Consider the following 22,520-nt stretch of genomic DNA (forward strand, 5'->3'; position numbering starts at 1 on the left):
AGAGTCACTACTGTGACAGGGGTCTCTCGAATGGGACAGGGTGTAGTGTCCCTAATGGAACAGGGTGTAGAGTCTCTAATGGGACAGGATCTATCTAATGGGACAAGGTGTAGAATCTCTAATGGGACAGGGTGTAGAGTCTCGAATGGGACAGTGTGTAGAGGCCCAAATGGGACAGAGTGTAGAAACTCTAAGGGGACAGTGTGTATAATCTCTAATGGGACAGGGTGTAGAGACTCTAATGGGACAGGGTGTAGAGTCTCTAATCGGACAGGGTGTAGAGTCTCTAATTGGACAGATCTCTCAAATGGGACAGGCTGTAAAATCTCTAATGGGACAGGGTGTAGAGTCTCTAATGGGACAAGGTCTAAAGTCTCTAATGGGACAGGGTGTAGAGTCCCTAATGAGACAGGCTGTAGAGTCTCTAATGGGGCAGGGTGCAGAGTCTCTAATGAGACAGGTTGCAGAGTCTCTAATGGGACACGGTGTAGAGTCTCTAATGGGACAGGGTGTAGAGTCTCCAATGAGACAGGTTGTGGAGTCTCTAATGGGCCAGGTTGTTGAGTCTCTAATGGGACAGGGTGTGGAGTCTCTAATGGGACAAGTTGTAGAGTCTCTAATCAGACAGGGTGTAGAGTCTCTAATGGGACAGGGTGTAGAGTCTCTAATGGGACAGGGTGTGGAGTCTCTAATGAGACGGATGTAGAGACTCTAATGGGACAGGGTGTAGAGTCTCCAATGGGACAGGGTGTAGAGTCTCTAATGAGACGGATGTAGAGACTCTAATGGGACAGGGTATAGAGTCTCTAATGGGACAGGGTGTGGAGTCTCTAATGAGACTGGGTGTAGAGACTCTAATGGGACAGGCTGTGGAGTCTCTAATGGGACAGGTTGCAGAGTCTCTAATGGGACAGGGTGTAGAGTCTCTAATGGGACAGGGTGTAGAGTCTCTAATGAGACAGGGTGTGGAGTCTCTAATGAGACAGGTTGCAGAGTCTCTAATGGGACACGGTGTAGAGTCTCTAATGGGACAGGGTGTAGAGTCTCCAATGAGACAGGTTGTGGAGTCTCTAATGGGCCAGGTTGTTGAGTCTCTAATGGGACAGGGTGTGGAGTCTCTAATGGGACAAGTTGTAGAGTCTCTAATCAGACAGGGTGTAGAGTCTCTAATGGGACAGGGTGTCGAGTCACTAATGAGACAGGGTGTTGAGTCTCTAATGTGACAGGTGTAGAGTCTCTAATGGGACCGGGTGTAGTGTCTCTAATGGGACAGGGTGTATAGTCACTAATGAGACTGGGTGTCGAGTGTCATATCGGACAGGGTGTAGAGTCTCTCTTGGGACAGGGTGTAGAGTCTCTAATGGGACAGGGTGTTGTGTCTCTAATGCGACAGGGTGTAGAGTCTCGAATGGGACCAAGGTGTAGTGTCTCTAATGGGACAGGGTGTATAGTCACCAATGAGACTGGGCGTCGAGTGACAGAACATAGAACATAGAACGTGTAGAGTCTCTAATGGGGCAGGATGGAGGTTCTCTAGTGGGACAGGCTGTAGAGTCTCTAATGTGACAGGGTGTAGATTCTCTCATGGGGCAGGGTGTAGAGTCTCTAATGGGACAGGGTGTTATGTCACTAATGGGACAGGTTGTAGTGTCTCTAATGGGACATGGTGTAGAGTCTCTAATGGGAGAGGGAGTAGAGTCTCTAATGGGACAGGGTCTCTCCAATGGGACAGGCTGTAGAGTCCCTAATGGGACAGGGTCTCTCCAATGGGACAGGCTGTAGAGTCCCTAATGGGACAGGGTGTAGAGTCTCTAATGAGACAGGGTGTGGAGTCTCTAATGAGACTGGGTGTAGAGTCTCTAATGGGACTGGCTGTGGAGTCTCTAATGGGACAGGTTGCAGAGTCTCAAATGGCACAGGGTGTAGAGTCTCTAATGGGACAGGGTGTAGAGTCTCTAATGGGACAGGGTGTAGAGTCTCTAATGGGACAGGGTGTAGAGTCTCTAATGTGCCAAGTTGTAGAGTCTCTAATGGGACAGGGTGTGGAGTCTCGAATGGGACAGATTTTAGTCTCTAATTAGACAGGGTGTAGAGTCTCTAATGAGACGGTTGTAGAGACTCTAATGGGACAGTGTGTAGAGTCTCTGATGAAACAGGGTGTAGAGTCTCTAATGGGACAGGGTGTAGAGTCTCTAATGGGACAGGGTGTAGTCTCTAAAACGACAGGGTGTAGAGTATCTAATGGGACAGGGTGTAGAGCCTCTAATGGGACAGGGTGTAGAGTCTCTAATGGGACAGGGTGTAGAGTCTCTAATGGGACAGGGTGTGGAGTCTCTAATGGGACAGGTTGGAGAGTCTCTAATGTGACGGGTGTAGAGTCTCTAATGGGACATGGTGTAGAGTCTCTAATGAGACGGGTGTAGAGTCTTCAATGAGACAGGGTGTAGAGTCTCTAATGAGACAGGGTGTGGAGTCTCTAATGAGACTGGGTGTAGAGTCTCTAATGGGACAGGGTGTAGAGTCTCTAATGGGACAGGGTGTAGAGTCTCTAATGGGACAGGGTGTAGAGTCTCTAATGTGCCAAGTTGTAGAGTCTCTAATGGGACAGGGTGTGGAGTCTCGAATGGGACAGATTTTAGTCTCTAATTAGACAGGGTGTAGAGTCTCTAATGAGACGGTTGTAGAGACTCTAATGGGACAGTGTGTAGAGTCTCTGATGAAACAGGGTGTAGAGTCTCGAATGGGACAGGGTGTAGAGTCTCTAATGGGACAGGGTGTAGTCTCTAAAACGACAGGGTGTAGAGTATCTAATGGGACAGGGTGTAGAGCCTCTAATGGGACAGGGTGTAGAGTCTCTAATGGGACAGGGTGTAGAGTCTCTAATGGGACAGGGTGTGGAGTCTCTAATGGGACAGGTTGGAGAGTCTCTAATGTGACGGGTGTAGAGTCTCTAATGGGACATGGTGTAGAGTCTCTAATGAGACGGGTGTAGAGTCTTCAATGAGACAGGGTGTAGAGTCTCTAATGGGACAGCGTGTGAAGTCTCTAATGGGACAGGGTGTAGTCTCTAAAAGGACAGGGTGTAGAGTCTCTAATGGGACAGGGTGTCGAGTCTCTAATGGGACAGGGTGTAGATTCTCTAATGGGACAGGGCGTAGACTCTCTAATGGGACAGGGTGTAGGGTCTCTAATGCGACAGGATCTCTCTAATGGGACAGGGTGTCGAGTCTCTAATGGGAAAGGGTGTAGAGTCTCTAGTGGGACAGGGTGTAGAGTCTCTAATGGGACAGGGTGTAGAGTCACTAATGTGACAGCGGTCTCTTGAATGGGACAGGGTGTAGTGTCCCTAATGGAACAGGGTGGAGAGTCTCTAATGGAACAGGATCTATCTAATGGGACAGGGTGTAGAATCTCTAATGGGACAGGGTGTAGAGCCTCTAATGGGACAGGGTCTTTCCAATGGGACAGGGTGTAGAGTCTCTAATGAGACGGGTGTAGAGACTCTAATGGGACAGGGTGTGGAGTCTCTAATGGGACAGGTTGTAGAGTCTCTAATCAGACAGGGTGTAGAGTCTCTAATGGGACAGGGTGTTGAGTCACTAATGAGACAGGGTGTAGAGTCTCTAATATGACAGGTGTAGAGTCTCTAATGGGACAGGGTGTTGTGTCTCTAATGCGACAGGGTGTCGAGTCTCGAATGGGACAGGGTGTCGAGTCTCGAATGGGACAGGGTGTAGTATCTCTAAAGGGACAGGGTGTAGAGTCTCTAATGGGATCGGGTGTATAGTCACTAATGAGACTGGGTGTCGAGTGTCATATCGGACAGGTTGTAGAGTCTCTCTTGGGACAGGGTTTGGAGTCTCTAATGGGACAGGGTGTAGAGTCTCTAATGGGACAGGGTGTAGAGTCTCTAATGGGACAGGGTGTAGAGTCTCTAATGGGACAGGCTGTAGAGTATCTAATGGGACAGGGTGTAAAGGCTCTACTGGGACAGGGTGTAGAGTCTCTCATGAGACTGGGTGTAGACCGTCTAATGGGACAGTGTGTAGAATCTCTAATGGGACAGGGTGTAGAGTCTCTAATGAGACAGGCTGTAGAATCTCTAATGGGACAGGGTACAGAGTCTCGATTGAGACAGGGTGTAGAGTCTCTAATGGGACAGGGTGTAGAGTCTCTAATGGGACAGAGTGTCTCTAATGGGGCAGAGTGTAGAGTCTCTAATGGGACAGGGTCTCTCTAATGGGACAGGGTGTAGAGTCTCTAATGGGACAGGGTCTCTCTAATGGGACAGGGTGTAGAGTCTCTAATGGGACAGGGTGTTGAGTCTCTAATGGGACAGGGTGTAGAGTCTCTAATGGGACAGGGTCTCTCTAATGGGACAGGGTGTAGAGTCTCTAATGGGACAGGGTGTAGAGTCTCTAATGGGACAGGGTGTAGAGTCTCTAATGGGACAGGGTGTAGTGTCTCTAATGGGACAGAGTGTCTCTAATGGGGCAGGGTGTAGAGTCTCTAATGGGACAGGGTCCCTCTAATGGGACAGGGTGTAGAGTCTCTAATGGGACAGAGTGTCTCTAATGAGACAGGGTGTAGAGTCTCTAATGGGACAGTGTCTCTCTAATGGGACAGGGTGTAGAGTCTCTAATGGGACAGGGTGTAGAGTCTCTAATGGGACAGGGTGTAGAGTCTCTAATGGGACAGGGCGTAGAGTCTCTAATGGGACTGTGTGTGGAGTCTCTAATGGGACAGGGTGTGGAGTTTCTAATGGGACAGGGTGTAGAGTCTCTAATGGGACAGGTTGTCTCTAATGGGACAGGGGGCGGAGTCTCTAATGGGACAGGGTGTAGAGTCTCTAATGGGACAGGGTGTAGAGTCTCTAATGGGACAGGGTGTAGAGTCTCTAATGGGACAGGGTGTAGAGTCTCTAATGTGCCAGGTTGTAGAGTCTCTAATGGGACAGGGTGTGGAGTCTCGAATGGGACAGATTTTAGTCTCTAATTAGACAGGGTGTAGAGTCTCTAATGAGACGGTTGTAGAGACTCTAATGGGACAGTGTGTAGAGTCTCTGATGAAACAGGGTGTAGAGTCTCTAATGGGACAGGGTGTAGAGTCTCTAATGGGACAGGGTGTAGTCTCTAAAACGACAGGGTGTAGAGTATCTAATGGGACAGGGTGTAGAGCCTCTAATGGGACAGGGTGTAGAGTCTCTAATGGGACAGGGTGTAGAGTCTCTAATGGGACAGGGTGTGGAGTCTCTAATGGGACAGGTTGGAGAGTCTCTAATGTGACGGGTGTAGAGTCTCTAATGGGACATGGTGTAGAGTCTCTAATGAGACGGGTGTAGAGTCTTCAATGAGACAGGGTGTAGAGTCTCTAATGGGACAGCGTGTGAAGTCTCTAATGGGACAGGGTGTAGTCTCTAAAAGGACAGGGTGTAGAGTCTCTAATGGGACAGGGTGTCGAGTCTCTAATGGGACAGGGTGTAGATTCTCTAATGGGACAGGGCGTAGACTCTCTAATGGGACAGGGTGTAGGGTCTCTAATGCGACAGGATCTCTCTAATGGGACAGGGTGTCGAGTCTCTAATGGGAAAGGGTGTAGAGTCTCTAGTGGGACAGGGTGTAGAGTCTCTAATGGGACAGGGTGTAGAGTCACTAATGTGACAGCGGTCTCTCGAATGGGACAGGGTGTAGTGTCCCTAATGGAACAGGGTGGAGAGTCTCTAATGGAACAGGATCTATCTAATGGGACAGGGTGTAGAATCTCTAATGGGACAGGGTGTAGAGCCTCTAATGGGACAGGGTCTTTCCAATGGGACAGGGTGTAGAGTCTCTAATGAGACGGGTGTAGAGACTCTAATGGGACAGGGTGTGGAGTCTCTAATGGGACAGGTTGTAGAGTCTCTAATCAGACAGGGTGTAGAGTCTCTAATGGGACAGGGTGTTGAGTCACTAATGAGACAGGGTGTAGAGTCTCTAATATGACAGGTGTAGAGTCTCTAATGGGACAGGGTGTTGTGTCTCTAATGCGACAGGGTGTCGAGTCTCGAATGGGACAGGGTGTCGAGTCTCGAATGGGACAGGGTGTAGTATCTCTAAAGGGACAGGGTGTAGAGTCTCTAATGGGACAGGGTGTATAGTCACTAATGAGACTGGGTGTCGAGTGTCATATCGGACAGGTTGTAGAGTCTCTCTTGGGACAGGGTTTGGAGTCTCTAATGGGACAGGGTGTAGAGTCTCTAATGGGACAGGGTGTAGAGTCTCTAATGGGACAGGGTGTAGAGTCTCTAAAGGGACAGGCTGTAGAGTATCTAATGGGACAGGGTGTAAAGGCTCTACTGGGACAGGGTGTAGAGTCTCTCATGAGACTGGGTGTAGACCGTCTAATGGGACAGTGTGTAGAATCTCTAATGGGACAGGGTGTAGAGTCTCTAATGAGACAGGCTGTAGAATCTCTAATGGGACAGGGTGTAGTGTCTCTAATGGGACAGAGTGTCTCTAATGGGGCAGGGTGTAGAGTCTCTAATGGGACAGGGTCCCTCTAATGGGACAGGGTGTAGAGTCTCTAATGGGACAGAGTGTCTCTAATGAGACAGGGTGTAGAGTCTCTAATGGGACAGGGTCTCTCTAATGGGACAGGGTGTAGAGTCTCTAATGGGACAGGGTGTGGAGTTTCTAATGGGACAGGGTGTAGAGTCTCTAATGGGACAGGTTGTCTCTAATGGGACAGGGGGCGGAGTCTCTAATGGGACAGGGTGTAGAGTCTCTAATGGGACAGGGTGTAGAGTCTCTAATGGGACAGAGTGTCTCTAATGGGACAGAGTGTCTCTAATGGGACAGGGTGTCGAGTCTCTAATGGGACAGAGTGTAGAGTCTCTAATGGGACAGGGTGTCTCTAATGGGACAGGGTGTCTCTAATGGGACAGAGTGTCTCTAATGGGACAGGGTGTCTCTAATGGGACAGGGTGTCTCTAATGGGACAGAGTGTCTCTAATGGGACAGGGTGCCTGCAATGGACAGTGTTGCTGATGGAAGTGTCTGTCTCTCTCTGGTGTCTCTCCTCCGTGTCTCTAATGGGACAGGGTGTAGATTCTCTAATGGGACCTGATCTGCCCCTCTGCTGCTTCCGATTCGTGCCCACTCCATGCGTTCGCGGCAACGGAGAGACTGCACGGAGACGTTTTGTGTTTTTTCAAACTCTCTTTTTATTCATCCGCATCTGTCAGCTTGGAAATGGTGGAGGGCTGGACGGTGTAGGCGCTAGGAGAGGTGTCGCACTGCGCCCGTGGCGCGGGGGTGGGGGGTGGTGGTGGGTGCACAGCGGTTTGTCCTCCGCTTCCCAGCGTTGGATTGGGCCAGGGGCCACTGCCACTGTTCTCCGTCCATCCCAACGTCACTCTCCGTCGTCGCTCCGAGATGTCCCCCCCCCCCCCCCCCCCCCCCCCGCCCCATCGCTCCCGGTGCATCTCTCTTGTGCCACGTCAACATCTTGGTCAGCCATGCTGGAAGCCGGCCCGGCCCTGGGTCACTGTCCGTGTGGAGTTTGCATCATTCCCCTGGCCCGCGTTGACCGAGCCCTCCCGGGTATCTCTCTGGCGGAGAGGAGACTGGGGATCGGTGAGTGGCCGCGGCCGGGGGGACGACACACACTCTTTAACCCCACCCTTTTAGAATTCAGCAAGGAGGCGGCCGGTGGAAAGTGGTGGGCAGCGGGCTGCGGCGAGGGGGTGGGCCAAGGAAGAGGGTGCCCGGCAGGGTATGGCGGGCGAGGTTTTGGTGTTTGGCAGCAGGAGGATGGGAAGCTTGGGAGCGTGGGGAGAGGGGCGGGGGGGGGGGGGGGGGGGGGGTGGGGGGGGTGTCCTGGGAGAGGGTTAAAAAAAGGCACAGGTGGAGGCGCTGAGAGAGAAGCTGATTGCTGTGCTGAGCGCGGGTCGCTCTACGGACGTTCGTAACGCGGGCTGTGCGCAGTTCAATGCCAGAAGCATCAGCAGGGGGTGAAATGGCCCCTTGTCAATTGCTGGATGCTCGTTCAGGCTTGAATTGAGCAATGAGCAAGTGTCGTTGCGGACACGGGCCCAGCCTTAGATCGGACATCGAACCAATCTTGAACTGGACACGGACCCCGTGTTGAATTGGTCTTCAGAACTGGTTTCGAACTGGACATTGAACTGGTCTTGAACTGGACATTAAACTAGTCTTCAATTGGATACCAAATTGATCGTCAATGGACACTGAATTGGTCTTGGACCCAGCATTGAGATGGAGATTAAGCCGGTCTTCAACTAGATACTAAACTGATGTTCAACTGGGCACTGAACTGGATAGGGGCCCAGCCTTCATTTGGATACTAAACTGAGCATCAAACTGGTCATCAACTGGGCATCGAACTGGTCTTCAACTGGGCACTGATCTGTCCAACTGGGCATCAAACTGGTTTGCAACTGGGCATCAAACTGGTTTTCAACTGGGAATTGAACTGGTCCAACTGGGCATTGAACTGTCCAACTGGGCATCAAATTGGTCTGCAACTGGGCATCAAACTGGTCTTCAACTGGGAATTGAACTGGTCTTCAACTGGGCATTGAACTGGTCCAACTGGGCATTGAACTGTCCAACTGGGCATCAAACTGGTCCAACTGGGCATCAAACTGGTCTTCAACTGGGAATTGAACTGGTCTTCAACTGGGCATTGAACTGGTCCAACTGGGCATTGAACTGTCCAACTGGGCATCAAACTGGTCTTCAACTGGGAATTGAACTGGTCTTCAACTGGGCATCAAACTGGTCCAACTGGGCATCGAACTGGTCCAACTGGGCATCAAACTGGTCTTCAACTGGGAATTGAACTGGTCTTCAACTGGGCATCAAACTGGTCCAACTGGGCATTGAACTGTCCAACTGGGCATCAAACTGGTCCAACTGGGCATCAAACTGGTCCAACTGGGCATCAAACTGGTCCAACTGGGCATTGAACTGTCCAACTGGGCATCAAACTGGTCCAACTGGGCATCAAACTGGTCCAACTGGGCATCGAACTGTCCAACTGGGCATCAAACTGGTCCAACTGGGCAACAAACTGGTCCAACTGGGCATCAAACTGGTCCAACTGGGCATTGAACTGTCCAACTGGGCATCAAACTGGTCCAACTGGGCATTGAACTGTCCAACTGGGCATCAAACTGGTCCAACTGGGCATCAAACTGGTCCAACTGGGCATTGAACTGTCCAACTGGGCATTGAACTGGTCCAACTGGGCATTGAACTGGTCCAACTGGGCATCAAACTGGTCCAACTGGGCATCAAACTGGTCCAACTGGGCATCAAACTGGTCCAACTGGGCATCACACTGGTCCAACTGGGCATCAAACTGGTCCAACTGGGCATCAAACTGGTCCAACTGGGCATCAAACTGGTCCAACTGGGCATTGAACTGTCCAACTGGGCATCGAACTGGTCCAACTGGGCATCAAACTGGTCCAACTGGGCATCAAACTGGTCTGCAACTGGGCATTGAACTGTCCAACTGGGCATTGAACTGTCCAACTGGGCATTGAACTGTCCAACTGGGCATTGAACTGTCCAACTGGGCATCAAACTGGTCCAACTGGGCATCAAACTTGTCCAACTGGGCATCAAACTGGTCTGCAACTGGGCATTGAACTGTCCAACTGGGCATTGAACTGTCCAACTGGGCATTGAACTGGTCCAACTGGGCATTGAACTGGTCCAACTGGGCATCAAACTGGTCCAACTGGGCATCAAACTGGTCCAACTGGGCATCAAACTGGTCCAACTGGGCATCACACTGGTCCAACTGGGCATCAAACTGGTCCAACTGGGCATCAAACTGGTCCAACTGGGCATCAAACTGGTCCAACTGGGCATTGAACTGTCCAACTGGGCATCGAACTGGTCCAACTGGGCATCAAACTGGTCCAACTGGGCATCAAACTGGTCTGCAACTGGGCATTGAACTGTCCAACTGGGCATTGAACTGTCCAACTGGGCATTGAACTGTCCAACTGGGCATTGAACTGTCCAACTGGGCATCAAACTGGTCCAACTGGGCATCAAACTTGTCCAACTGGGCATCAAACTGGTCTGCAACTGGGCATTGAACTGTCCAACTGGGCATTGAACTGTCCAACTGGGCATTGAACTGTCCAACTGGGCATTGAACTGTCCAACTGGGCATCAAACTGGTCCAACTGGGCATCAAACTTGTCCAACTGGGCATCAAACTGGTCCAACTGGGCATTGAACTGTCCAACTGGGCATTGAACTGGTCTCCAACTGGCATCAAACTGGTCTCCAACTGGCATCAAACTGGTCTCCAACTGGGCATCAAACTGGTCTCCAACTGGGCATTGAACTATCCAACTGGGCATCAAACTGGTCTCCAACTGGCATCAAACTGGTCTGCAACTGGGCATTGAACTGTCCAACTGGGCATCAAACTGGCCTTCAACTGGGCATTGAACTGGTCCAACTGGGCATCAAACTGGTCCAACTGGGCATCAAACTGGTCCAACTGGGCATTGAACTGTCCAACTGGGCATTGAACTGGTCTCCAACTGGCATCAAACTGGTCTCCAACTGGCATCAAACTGGTCTCCAACTGGGCATCAAACTGGTCCAACTGGGCATTGAACTGTCCAACTGGGCATCAAACTGGTCTCCAACTGGGCATTGAACTGGTCTTGTGCCGGACAAGGACCCAGTCTTGAACTGGGCTTCAAAATGGATACTGCACTGGTCTTGAACTAGACCCTGACCAAATCTTATTCTGGTGACTAATCAAAACTTCCTCCGGACTCTGCTCATCGGCCCAGCACCTCTGCCTGGGATTTCTTAGGTCTCCACCTCTTGTGTCAAAAGTTCCTCTCAGGGCGGCATGCGGCGCGGTGGTTAGCACTGGGACTGCGGCGCTGAGGACCCGGGTTCGAATCCCGGCCCTGGGTCACTGTCCGTGTGGACTTTGCACATTCTCCCCGTGTCTGCGTGGGTTTCGCCCCCACAACCCAAAGATGTGCAGGGTGGGTGGATTGGCCACGCTAAATTGCCCCTTAATAGGAAAAATAAATAATAATTTGGGGACTCTAAATTTATTAATGTCGTTCCCCGTTCCCCCACCCATTCTCCCTCCCTCCACATTCTTCGCTCTTGTTGCCATCCTCTCTCCCTCTCTCTCTCTCAGCCGTGTGCCTCACACAAAGTGGATCCAGCCGGTGTCACAGTCCATGGGGGGTGGCGAGAGGCGGCTCTGCTGGGCCGGCCGGAGTCGGTAGTTGCGGCCGCGGTCGTTGTCCCAGTACTCGGTCTGGCCCGCCCGGTAACGCACCGCAAGCTGCAGGGCGCTGCCCGCCAGGTAAGGCGGGAGCGCCAGCTCGAAGGAGAAGCGGTCAGTCTGGCGGTCGGCGGACTGCGGGATGTAGGAGGCCGGCGTGTCAGCGTAGGAGTGCCAGTCGTCCACCGTGTGCCTCACCGTCACCTCCTTGCGAAAGGCCATGTTCAGCACCCGCACGGTGCCCTGCAGGTGGAACCGCTCCACTGCCAAGCCCTCAAGGCAGACCTTCTCCAGACGCACCCTCTGCAGGAAGTCAGCCGAGCAGATGGGGTTGGTGAAGGCGGGTTCCAGGAGCTGGGGCGGGCTGCAGTCCTGCGGCAGAGAGAGAGAGAGAGTGAGAGGGAGAGAGAGACTGAGAGAGTGAGTGAGAGGGAGAGTGAGAGAGAGAGAGACTGAGGGAGTGAGAAAGAGAGAGACTGAGAGTGTGAAAAAGGGAGAGAGAGAGAGAGTGAGAGACAGAGAGCGAGTGAGTGAGAGAGAGAGAGAGAGAGAGACTGAGGGAGTGAGAAAGAGAGAGAGAGAGAGAGACTGAGGGAATGAGAGAGAGTGAGAGAGAGAGAGACTGAGGGAGTGAGAAAGAGAGAGACTGAGAGTGTGAAAAAGGGAGAGAGAGAGAGAGTGAGAGACAGAGAGCGAGTGAGTGAGAGAGAGAGAGAGAGAGAGACTGAGGGAGTGAGAAAGAGAGAGAGAGAGAGAGACTGAGGGAATGAGAGAGAGTGAGAGAGAGAGAGACTGAGGGAGTGAGAAAGAGAGAGAGAGAGAGAGACTGAGGGAATGAGAGAGAGACTGAGAGTGTGAGGGAGAGAGACTGAGGGAGTGAGAGAGAGTGAGAGAGAGAGAGACTGAGGGAGTGAGAAAGAGAGAGACTGAGAGTGTGAGAAAGAGAGAGAGAGAGTGAAAAAGGGAGAGAGAGAGTGAGAGACAGAGAGTGAGTGAGTGAGAGAGAGAGAGAGAGACTGAGGGAGTGAGAAAGAGAGAGAGACTGAGGGAATGAGAGCGAGACTGAGAGTGTGAGGGAGAGAGACTGAGGGAGTGAAAGAGAGTGAGAGAGAGAGAGACTGAGGGAGTGAGAAAGAGAGAGACTGAGAGTGTGAGAAAGAGAGAGAGAGAGTGAAAAAGGGAGAGAGAGAGTGAGAGACAGAGAGTGAGTGAGTGAGAGAGAGAGAGAGAGACTGAGGGAGTGAGAAAGAGAGAGAGACTGAGGGAATGAGAGCGAGACTGAGAGTGTGAGGGAGAGAGACTGAGGGAGTGAAAGAGAGTGAGAGAGAGAGAGACTGAGGGAGTGAGAAAGAGAGAGACTGAGAGTGAGAGACAGAGAGTGAGTGAGTGAGAGAGAGAGACTGAGGGAGTGAGAAAGAGAGCGAGAGAGAGAGACTGAGGGAATGAGAAAGAGAGAGACTGAGGGAGTGAGAGAGAGAGAGACTGAGGGAGTGAGAGAGAGGGGGAGTGAGAGACTGAGTGATGAGGGAGAGAGAGACTGAGAGTGTGGGGGAGAGAGACTGAGGGAGTGAGTGAGAGAGAGAGAGAGAGACTGAGGGAATGAGAAAGAGAGAGACTGAGAGTGTGAGGGAGAGAGACTGAGGGAGTGAGAGCGAGAGAGAAAGAGAGACTGAGGGAGTGAGAGAGAGGGAGAGTGAGAGACAGAGAGTGAGAAAGAGAGAGACTGAGAGTGTGAGAAAGAGAGAAAGAGAGAGAGAGAGTGAAAAAGGGAGAGAGAGAGAGAGACTGAGGGAGTGAGAAAGAGAGAGAGAGAGAGAGAGAGACTGAGGGAGTGAGAAAGAGAGAGAGAGAGAGAGAGAGACTGAGGGAATGAGAAAGAGTGAGACTGAGAGTGTGAGGGAGAGAGACTGAGTGAGTGAGAGAGAGTGAGACTGAGGGAGTGAGAAAGAGAGAGACTGAGAGTGTGAGAAAGAGAGAGAGAGAGAGTGAAAAAGAGAGAGTGTGAGACAGAGAGTGAGTGAGTGAGAGAGAGAGAGACTGAGGGAGTGAGAAAGAGAGCGAGAGAGAGAGACTGAGGGAATGAGAAAGAGAGAGACTGAGAGTGTGAGGGAGAGAGACTGAGGGAGTGAGAGAGAGAGAGACTGAGGGAGTGAGAGAGAGGGAGAGTGAGAGACTGAGAGAGTGATGAGGGAGAGAGAGACTGAGAGTGAGGGAGAGAGACTGAGGGAGTGAGTGAGAGAGAGAGAGAGAGACTGAGGGAATGAGAAAGAGAGAGACTGAGAGTGTGAGGGAGAGAGACTGAGGGAGTGAGTGAGAGAGAGAGAGAGAGACTGAGGGAATGAGAAAGAGAGAGACTGAGAGTGTGAGGGAGAGAGACTGAGGGAGTGAGAGCGAGAGAGAAAGAGAGACTGAGGGAGTGAGAGAGAGGGAGAGTGAGAGACTGAGAGAGTGATGAGAGAGAGAGACTGAGAGTGTGAGGGAGAGAGACTGAGGGAGTGAGAGAGAGAGAGAGAGAGAGACTGAGGGAGTGAGAGAGAGGGAGAGTGAGAGTGTGAGAGAGAGAGAGACTGAGAGTGTGAGGGAGAGAGACTGAGAGTGTGAGGGAGAGAGACTGAGGGAGTGAGAGAGAGAGAGACTGAGAGTGTGAGAGAGAGACTGAGGGAGTGAGAAAGAGAGAGAGAGAGAGAGTGAGAGTGAGAGAGAGAGAGACAGAGGGAGTGAGACAGAGACTGAGAGAGTGAGAGTGTGAGAGAGAGAGACTGAGGGAGTGAGTGAGAGAGAGACTGAGGGAGTGTGAGAAAGAGAGAGAGACTGAGAGTGTGAGAGAGAGAGACTGAGGGAGTGAGTGAGAGAGACACTGAGGGAGTGTGAGAAAGAGAGAGAGACTGAGAGTGAGAGAGAGAGAGAGAGGCTGAGAGTGAGAGAGAGAGAGACTGAGCGAGTGAGAAAGAGAGAGTGAGAGTGTGAGAGAGAGAGACTGAGGGAGTGAGTGTGTGAGAGAGAGAGAGACTGAGGGAGTGTGTGAGAGAGAGAGACTGAGAGAGTGATGAGAGAGAGAGAGAGAGAGAGACTGAGAGTGTGAGAAAGAGAGAGACTGAGAGTGTGAGAGAGAGACTGAGGGAGTGAGTGAGAGAGAGAGAGACTGAGGGAGTGAGATAGAGAGAGAGAGTGAGAGTGTGAGAGAGAGAGACTGAGGGAGTGAATGAGTGAGAGAGAGACAGAGGGAGTGAGATAGAGAGAGAGTGAGTGTGAGAGAGAGACTGAGGGAGTGAATGAGTGAGAGAGACTGAGGGAGTGTGTGAGAGAGAGACTGAGAGAGTGATGAGTGAGAGAGAGAGAGACTGAGAGTGTGAGAAAGAGAGAGAGACTGAGAGTGTGAGAGAGAGAGACAGAGGGAGTGAGAGAGAGACTGAGAGAGAGAGAGAGGGGGAGAGACTGAGCGTGTGAGAAAGAGAGAGAGACTGAGAGAGAGAGACTGAGGGAGTGAGAAAGAGAGACTGAGAGTTTGAGAGAGAGAGACCGAGGGAGTGAGTGAGTGAGAGAGAGAGAGAGAGACTGAGGGAGTGAGATAGAGAGGGAGAGAGACTGAGAGAGAGAGAGACTGAGGGAGTGAGATAGAGAGGGAGAGAGACTGAAAGAGAGAGAGACTGAGAGTGTGAGAGAGAGAGAGACTGAGGGAGTGAGAAAGAGAGAGACTGAGAGAGTGAGAGAGACAGAGAGAGAGAGTGAGAGGCTGAGAGACTGAGAGTGTGAGAGAAAGAGAGAGAGACTGAGGGAGTGAGAAAGAGAGAGTGACTGAGAGTGTGAGAGAGAGACTGAGAGAGTGATAAATATGTTTGTCCTCCGTGCAGCAGCCATTTCGCCAGCTGCTGTGGGAGGCCACACATCTTAGAGCAATAAAGCCTCAGTTATATTCTACCCTCGTCTTTGTCCAATTGGTCATGCTTCAGCTTATTACTCTAAGATTTTCAGAAGATGCATCAAGCCGGATCGCCTGCAGCTGGATCCGCAATCAGGCGACGCCAAAAAGGACATTCAGCACTGGCTAGCTTGTTTCGAGGCGTACATCAGGTCTGCACCAGACCCAATCCCGGAAGCTCAGAAAATACAGATACTGTACTCGAGGCTGAGCTCCAATGTCTTTCCTCTTATCCAGGACGCGCCGAACTACGAGGAAGCCCTGGCGCTGCTGAAAGAGAATTACACCCAGCGGACGGACACGCTCTTCACCAGACACGCGCTCTCCACTCGCTGTCAGCTCCCTGCTGAGTCCGTAGAAGATTTCTGGCGTGCCGTAATTCCACTAGCCAGAGACTGACTGTCAGGCCGTTACGGCCACGGAACATTCCAACCTCCTCATGCGGGACGCTTTTGTTACGGGGATTGGGTCAGACCTCATATGCCAGCGACTCTTAGAGGGGGCCACGCTCGATCTCGCAGAGACAAAGAAGCTAGCGCTATCGATGACGGCCGCCTCGCGCAACATTCAGGCCTCCACCCCCAGCCGCGCGGCCCACCCCTCCTACGCATCGTGGACCCCACAGACGGCTGCCCCAGCGGGGGCCTTACCCAGCCAATACGCCTGTGCCACGCGCCAGCCAGCCAACCCCGGGGGTCCCCGATGTTACTTTTGCGGCCAACAAAAGCAGCCCCGCCAACGCTGCCCGGCCCGCGCTGCCCTTTGTAAGGCCTGCGGTAAGAAAGGGCACTTCGCCGTGGTGTGCCAGGCCCGCGCAGTCGCCGCTATCGCATCGACCCCCCCTCGTTTACGCACAATGGGCCCCGCCATCTTCTCCCCCTCAGACCACGCACGGCCAGTGGGCGCCGCCATCTTCTCCCCCTCAGACCACGCGCGGCCAGTGGGCGTCGCCATCTTCCCGTCCGCGGAACACGTGAGGCCCATGGGCACCGCCATCTTTTTCAACCCCCGCCACATGCGGCCAGTGGGCGCCGCCATTTTGTCCACCCCAAGATCTCCAGGTGCCGCCATCTTGTCTCCCACACGGCACATGGACCACCATCGTTCCAGGACCCGTGCCCCCCCCCCCCGGGCACCCCATCGTTCGACACCAGCGACAACCAGCCACGACTCGCCTCGGTCACCATCGACCAGTCTCGCCCGCACAACCTGACCACCGCATCGACCAGCGTTAAGATCGATGGGCACGTGACCTCTTGCCTGCTGGACTCCGGGAACACCGAGAGCTTCATCCATCCCGATACGGTAAGGCGCTGCTCCCTCGCGGTACACCCCACCAATCAAAGAATCTCCCTGGCTTCCAGATCCCACTCCGTGGCGATCCGGGGGTACTGTATAGTCACACTCATGGTCCAAGGCGTAGAATTCAGCGGCTTCCGCCTCTACGTCCTCCCCAGCCTCTGTGCTGCCTTGCTACTTGGCCTGAACTTCCAGTGCAACCTCCAGAGCCTAACATTGAAATCCGGCGGGCCCCTACCACCCCTCACTGTGTGCGGCCTCGTGACCCTAAAGGTCAACCCACCTTCTCTATTCGCAAACTTAACCCCGGATTGCAAACCCGTCGCCACCAGGAGCAGACGGTACAGCACCCAGGACAGGACCTTCATCAGGTCTGAGGTCCAGCGGCTGCTGCGGGAAGGCATCATCGAGGCCAGCAACAGCCCCTGGAGAGCCCAAGTGGTAGTGGTGAAAACTGGGGACAAACACAGAATGGTCGTGGACTACAGCCAGACCATCAATAGGTACACGCAGCTCGACGTGTACCCCCTCCCACGCATATCTGATATGGTCAATCAGATTGCACAGTACGGGGTCTTCTCAACTGTAGACCTCAAATCTGCCTACCACCCGCTCCCCATCCGTAAGGTGGACCGCCCATACCCTGCCTTCGAGACAGATGGTCGCCTCTATCACTTCCTCAGGGTTCCCTTCGGCGTCACCAATGGGGTCTCGGTCTTCCAAAGGGAGATGGACCGAATGGTCGACCGGTATGGTTTGTGGGCCACCTTCCTGTACCTAGACAACGTCACCATCTGCGGCCACGATCAGCAAGACCACGATGCCAACTTTGCAAAATTCCTCCACACCGCCACTCTCCTCAACCTCACCTACAACAAGGAGAAGTGCGTGTTCAGCATGAACCGCTTAGCCATCCTCGGCTATGTGGTCCAGACCGGAGTTCTGGGGCCCGATCCCGACCGCATGCGCCCCCTCATGGAGCTCCCAGTGCCCCAAGGCCCTCAAACGCTGCCTGGGGTTCTTTTCATTCTACACCCAGTGGGTCCCAAACTATGCGGACAAGGCCCGCCCACTCATCCAGTCCACACACTTTCCCCTGGCTGCCGAGGCCCAACAGGCCTTCGCCCGTATCAGAGCCGATATCGCCAAGGCCGGGATGCACGCAGTAGACGAGACGCTGCCCTTTCAAGTGGAGAGCGATGCATCAGACGTCGCCCTAGCGGCCACGCGCAACCAGGCAGGCAGACCCGTGGCATTCTTTTCCCGCACCCTTCATGCCTCCGAAATTCGGCACTCATCCGTCGAAAAGGAGGCCCAAGCTATCGTTGAGGCTGTGCGACATTGGAGGCATTACCTGGCCGGCAGGAGATTCACTCTCCTCACTGACCAACTGTCGGTAGCCTTCATGTTCAACAACACACAGCGGGGCAAGATCAAAAACGATAAAATCTTGCGGTGGAGAATCGAGCTCTCCACCTATAATTACGAGGTTGAGCATCGCCCTGGCAAACTCAACGAGCCCCCAGACGCCCTATCCCGAGGTACATGTGCCAGCGCACAGGTGGACCGACTCCGGACCCTGCACGACGATCTCTGTCCCCCGGGAGTCACGCGGTTGTACCATTTCATAAAGGCCCGCAATCTGCCCTACCCCGTCGAGGAAGTAAGGACAGTCACCAGGGACTGCCAGGTCTGTGCGGTGTGCAAACCGCACTTCTACCAGCCGGACCGTGCACACCTGGTTAAGGCCTCCCGCCCCTTTGAACGCCTCAGCGTGGATTTCAAAGGGCCCCTCCCCTCCACTGACTGTAACACGTATATTCTCAGTGTGGTCGATGAATACTCCAGATTCCCCTTCGCCATCCCATGCCCCGATATGACGTCTGCCACCGTCATCAAAGCCCTCAGCACCATCTTCGCTCTGTTCGGTTTCCCCTCCTACATCCACAGAGACAGGGGATCCTCATTCATGAGCGATGAGCTGCGTCAGTTCCTGCTGAGCAGGCGTATTGCCTCGAGCAGGACGACCAGCTACAACCCCAGGGGAAATGGGCAGGTGGAGCGGGAGAGCAGGACGGTCTGGAGGGCCGTCCAACTGGCCCTACGGTCCAGGAATCTCCCGGCCTCCTGCTGGCAGGAGGTCCTCCCCAACGCACTGCACTCCATTCGGTCGCTCCTATGCACTGCGACTAATGACACACCCCATGAACGTCTCTTTGCCTTCCCCAGGAAGTCCACCTCCGGGGTGTCGCTCCCGACGTGGCGCGCAGCTCCAGGACTCGTATTCCTCCGTAAACACGTCCGACTCCACAAGACGGACCCATTGGTAGAAAGGGTGCAGTTGCCCAACGCCAACCCCCAGTGTGCCTACGTAGCGTACCCCAATGGCCGCCAGGATACTGTCTCCCTCAGGGACCTGGCACCAACAGGTTCCCCACACACACACCCCTCTGGCCCGGCGCCACCCTCCCCTCCCCCGGCGCTCCCAGCAGCAACCCCCCCAGGACCATCCGTCCTCCCCCTGCCCACGCCCGAGGATGAAGAGGATTTTGGCACACTCCCGGAGTCACCGAAGGCCAGACCAACATCGGAATCGCCGCCACCACTGCGTCGCTCCAAGCGGCACATCAAGGCCCCGGACCGACTAAACCTAAAACTGGTTCACTGGATTTTTTCTTGCAATACTGTACATTGAACTCAAACTTGCTGTATATAGTTCTCCACCACCCCCACCGGACTCAATTTTAACAGGGGGTGAATGTGGTGAACCACTGTTGTACATATATCAGGAGATGTACGGTAAGACCCTGTACTACAGGTACAGCGGTAGCCCCTACCTGCTGGCTCCGCCCAGTAGGCGGAGTATAAATATGTTTGTCCTCCGTGCAGCAGCCATTTCGCCAGCTGCTGTGGGAGGCCACACATCTTAGAGTAATAAAGCCTCATTTGTATTCAACTCTCGTCTTTGTCCTATTGATCGTGCATCAGTGAGAGACAGAGAGAGAGAGACTGAGAGTGAGAGGGAGAGAGACTGAGAGAGTGAGTGAGAGAGCGAGAGAAAGACTGAGAGAGTAAGGGAGAGAGAAACTGAGAGAGAGAGAGAGACTGAAAGAGAGACTGAGAGAGAGTCTGAGAGAGAGACTGAGAGTGAGAGAGAGAGAGACTGAGAGTGAGTGAGAGAGAGAGAGAGAGAGACTGAGGGAGTGAGAGAGAGACTGAGGGAGAGAGAGACTGAGGGAGTGACAGAGAGAGAGACTGAGACAGAGAGTGAGAGAGAGAGACAGAGAGCGAGAGACTGAGAGTGTGAGTGAGAGAGAGAGATTGAGGGAGTGAGAGAGAGAGACAGAGAGTGAGAGAGAGAGACAGAGAGAGAGAGAGAGACAGAGTCCAAGAGAGAGAGTGATGCGCAATCAATTACACTCAAGATGAAGTGATTTCATAACTGAAGGCTTTAATCTACTAGAACGTGTTCCCCAGCAGACTGAGAGAGAGAGGGAGGGAGTGAGAGAGAGAGAGAGTGAGAGAGAGAGACTGAGGGAGTGAGAGAGAGACTGAGGGAGAGAGAGACTGAGGGAGTGAGAGAGAGAGAGACTGAGACAGAGAGTGAGAGAGAGACAGAGAGCGAGAGACTGAGAGTGTGAGTGAGAGAGAGAGATTGAGGGAGTGAGAGAGAGAGACAGAGAGTGAGAGAGAGAGACACAGAGAGAGAGAGAGACAGAGTCCAAGAGAGAGAGTGATGCGCAATCAATTACACTCAAGATGAAGTGATTTCATAACTGAAGGCTTTAATCTACTAGAACGTGTTCCCCAGCAGACTGAGAGAGAGAGGGAGGGAGTGAGAGAGAGAGAGAGTGAGAGAGAGAGAGAGAGTGAGAGAGAGAGACTGAGGGAGAGACTGAGAGAGAGAGAGACTGAGAGAGAGACTGCGAGACTGAGAGAGAGAGCGAGAGACTGAGAGAGAGAGCGAGAGACTGAGAGAGTGAGAGAGAGAGAGAGACTGAGAGAGTGAGAGAGAGAGACTGAGGGAGAGACTGAGAGAGAGACTGAGAGAGAGACTGCGAGACTGAGAGAGAGAGAGGGAGGGAGTGAGAGAGAGAGAGAGAGTGAGAGAGAGACAGAGAGAAAGAGAGAGAGACTTGTGTTATGCTGCTTCGGATAACACAGGCTGCTACTTGATGCAGTCTTAACTAAAGGATGCTCCAGACTCTGAAATGAGTTCACCGTGTTTATTGAGCTATTAACAGTTCTCAAATGAGTTCGACTCTCTGCTAATCTAACTGTAGTAACTCAGTCTAACTGTACCAGCCTGCTCTAAGCCACGTGCTGGGGTGATGCTGCTGATCAACCCTGTCTAACTCTCTAGATGTCTGCCTGTGGAAAGAGGCAGGGTGTGGGTGCCTCATCCCTTTTATAGTGTTTATGGCATGCCCCCTTGTGGTGATGCCACCTCTGAGTGTCCTAACTGCCCATTGGTTGTGTCCTATTCTGAGTGTTCATTGGTTGCATGTTTGCACATCATGACAAGACTGAGAGTGGGAGGAGAGAGAGATAGAGTGAGAGAGAGAGTGAGACTGAGAGTGGGAGAGAGAGGGAGTGAGAGACAGAGTGAGAGAGTGAGAAAAAGACTGAGAGAGTGAGAGAGAGAGACTGAGAAAGTGGAAGTGAGACTGAGAGAGCAGGGGTGAGACTGAGAGTGAGAGAGACTGAGAGAGTGAGAGAGAGACTGGGAGAGTCGGAGTGAGGGAAGAGTGGGAACGAGAGAGAGTGGGAGTGAGAGAGAGTGGAAGTGGGAGAGAGTGTGTGAATGTGTGTGTGTGCATTTGTGTGAGTGAGAGTGATGACCACAGGATACAGGAGCAGGAATAGGCCATTCAGCCCTCTGATCCTGTTCCGCCATTGGCTGATCTGAACCCTCACTTTCCTGCCTTCTCTCCGTCACCCTCAATTCCCCGACTGGTAAAAGCCTGTCGATCTGGGCCTGGAAAATGTTCGAAGACTCGGCCTTCACAGCCTCCCGGGGTAAAGAATTCCAAAGATTCATCGCTCTCCGAGGGAAGAAATTCTTCCTCAAATCCGCCTTAAACGATCAGCTTCTTATCCTGCGACAGTCCTCTGATCCTACACTCTCCCCCGAGCGGGAATATCCTCCCAACATTAACCCTGTCTGACCCCCTGAGAATCTTACATATTTCCACCATATCACCTCTCGTTCGAGGTTTGAGGATTCTCTTCCCTGAGGTACATTAACATCCACCTTACCCCGTTCCTCCCTCACCCACTGGGTAAACCTGTTTATGGGGCCCTCACTCCATCTCTCTGCCTCACCCATGGAACATGGCACAGTACAGCACAGTACAGTACAGGCCCTTCGGCCCACAATGTTGTGCCGACATTATGGCTAGGCCATAGAAGGCAGAGAGTAGCAATGGAGGGATGCTCTTCTAATTGGAGGGCTGTGACCAGTGGTGTTCCACAGGGATCAGTGCTGGGACCTTTGCTCTTTGTAGTATATATAAATGATTTGGAGGAAAATGTAACTGGTCTGATTAGTAAGTTTGCAGACGACACAAAGGTTGGTGGAATTGCGGATAGCGATGAGGACTGTCGGAGGATACAGCAGGATTTAGATTGTCTGGAGACTTGGGCGGAGAGATGGCAGATGGAGTTTAATCCGGACAAATGTGAGGTAATGCATTTTGGAAGGTCTAATGCAGGTAGGGAATATACAGTGAATGGTAGAACCCTCAAGAGTATTGAAAGTCAAAGAGATCTAGGAGTACAGGTCCACAGGTCATTGAAAGGGGCAACACAGGTGGAGAAGGTAGTCAAGAAGGCATACGGCATGCTTGCCTTCATTGGCCGGGGCATTGAGTATAAGAATTGGCAAGTCATGTTGCAGCTGTATAGAACCTTAGTTAGGCCACACTTGGAGTATAGTGTTCAATTCTGGTTGCCACACTACCAGAAGGATGTGGAGGCTTTAGAGAGGGTGCAGAAGAGATTTACCAGAATGTTGCCT

General features: G+C 52.6%; 1 protein-coding gene across 1 annotated transcript in view; it reads right to left on the reverse strand.

The window, feature by feature from the left end:
• Positions 1–7,845: 7,845 nt before the first annotated feature.
• The window catches only part of LOC140419835 (protein phosphatase 1 regulatory subunit 3E-like), a 61,663-nt gene continuing 46,988 nt past the window's right edge, over positions 7,846–22,520 (reverse strand). The window contains exon 2 of the mRNA XM_072503870.1: positions 7,846–11,655. Coding sequence (XP_072359971.1) covers positions 11,203–11,655 — 453 coding nt within the window. The 3' untranslated portion in view covers positions 7,846–11,202. The remainder of the gene's footprint in view (positions 11,656–22,520) is intronic.

This window comes from Scyliorhinus torazame, chromosome 5, assembly GCF_047496885.1.
Source record: "Scyliorhinus torazame isolate Kashiwa2021f chromosome 5, sScyTor2.1, whole genome shotgun sequence".
Taxonomy (NCBI): domain Eukaryota; kingdom Metazoa; phylum Chordata; class Chondrichthyes; order Carcharhiniformes; family Scyliorhinidae; genus Scyliorhinus; species Scyliorhinus torazame.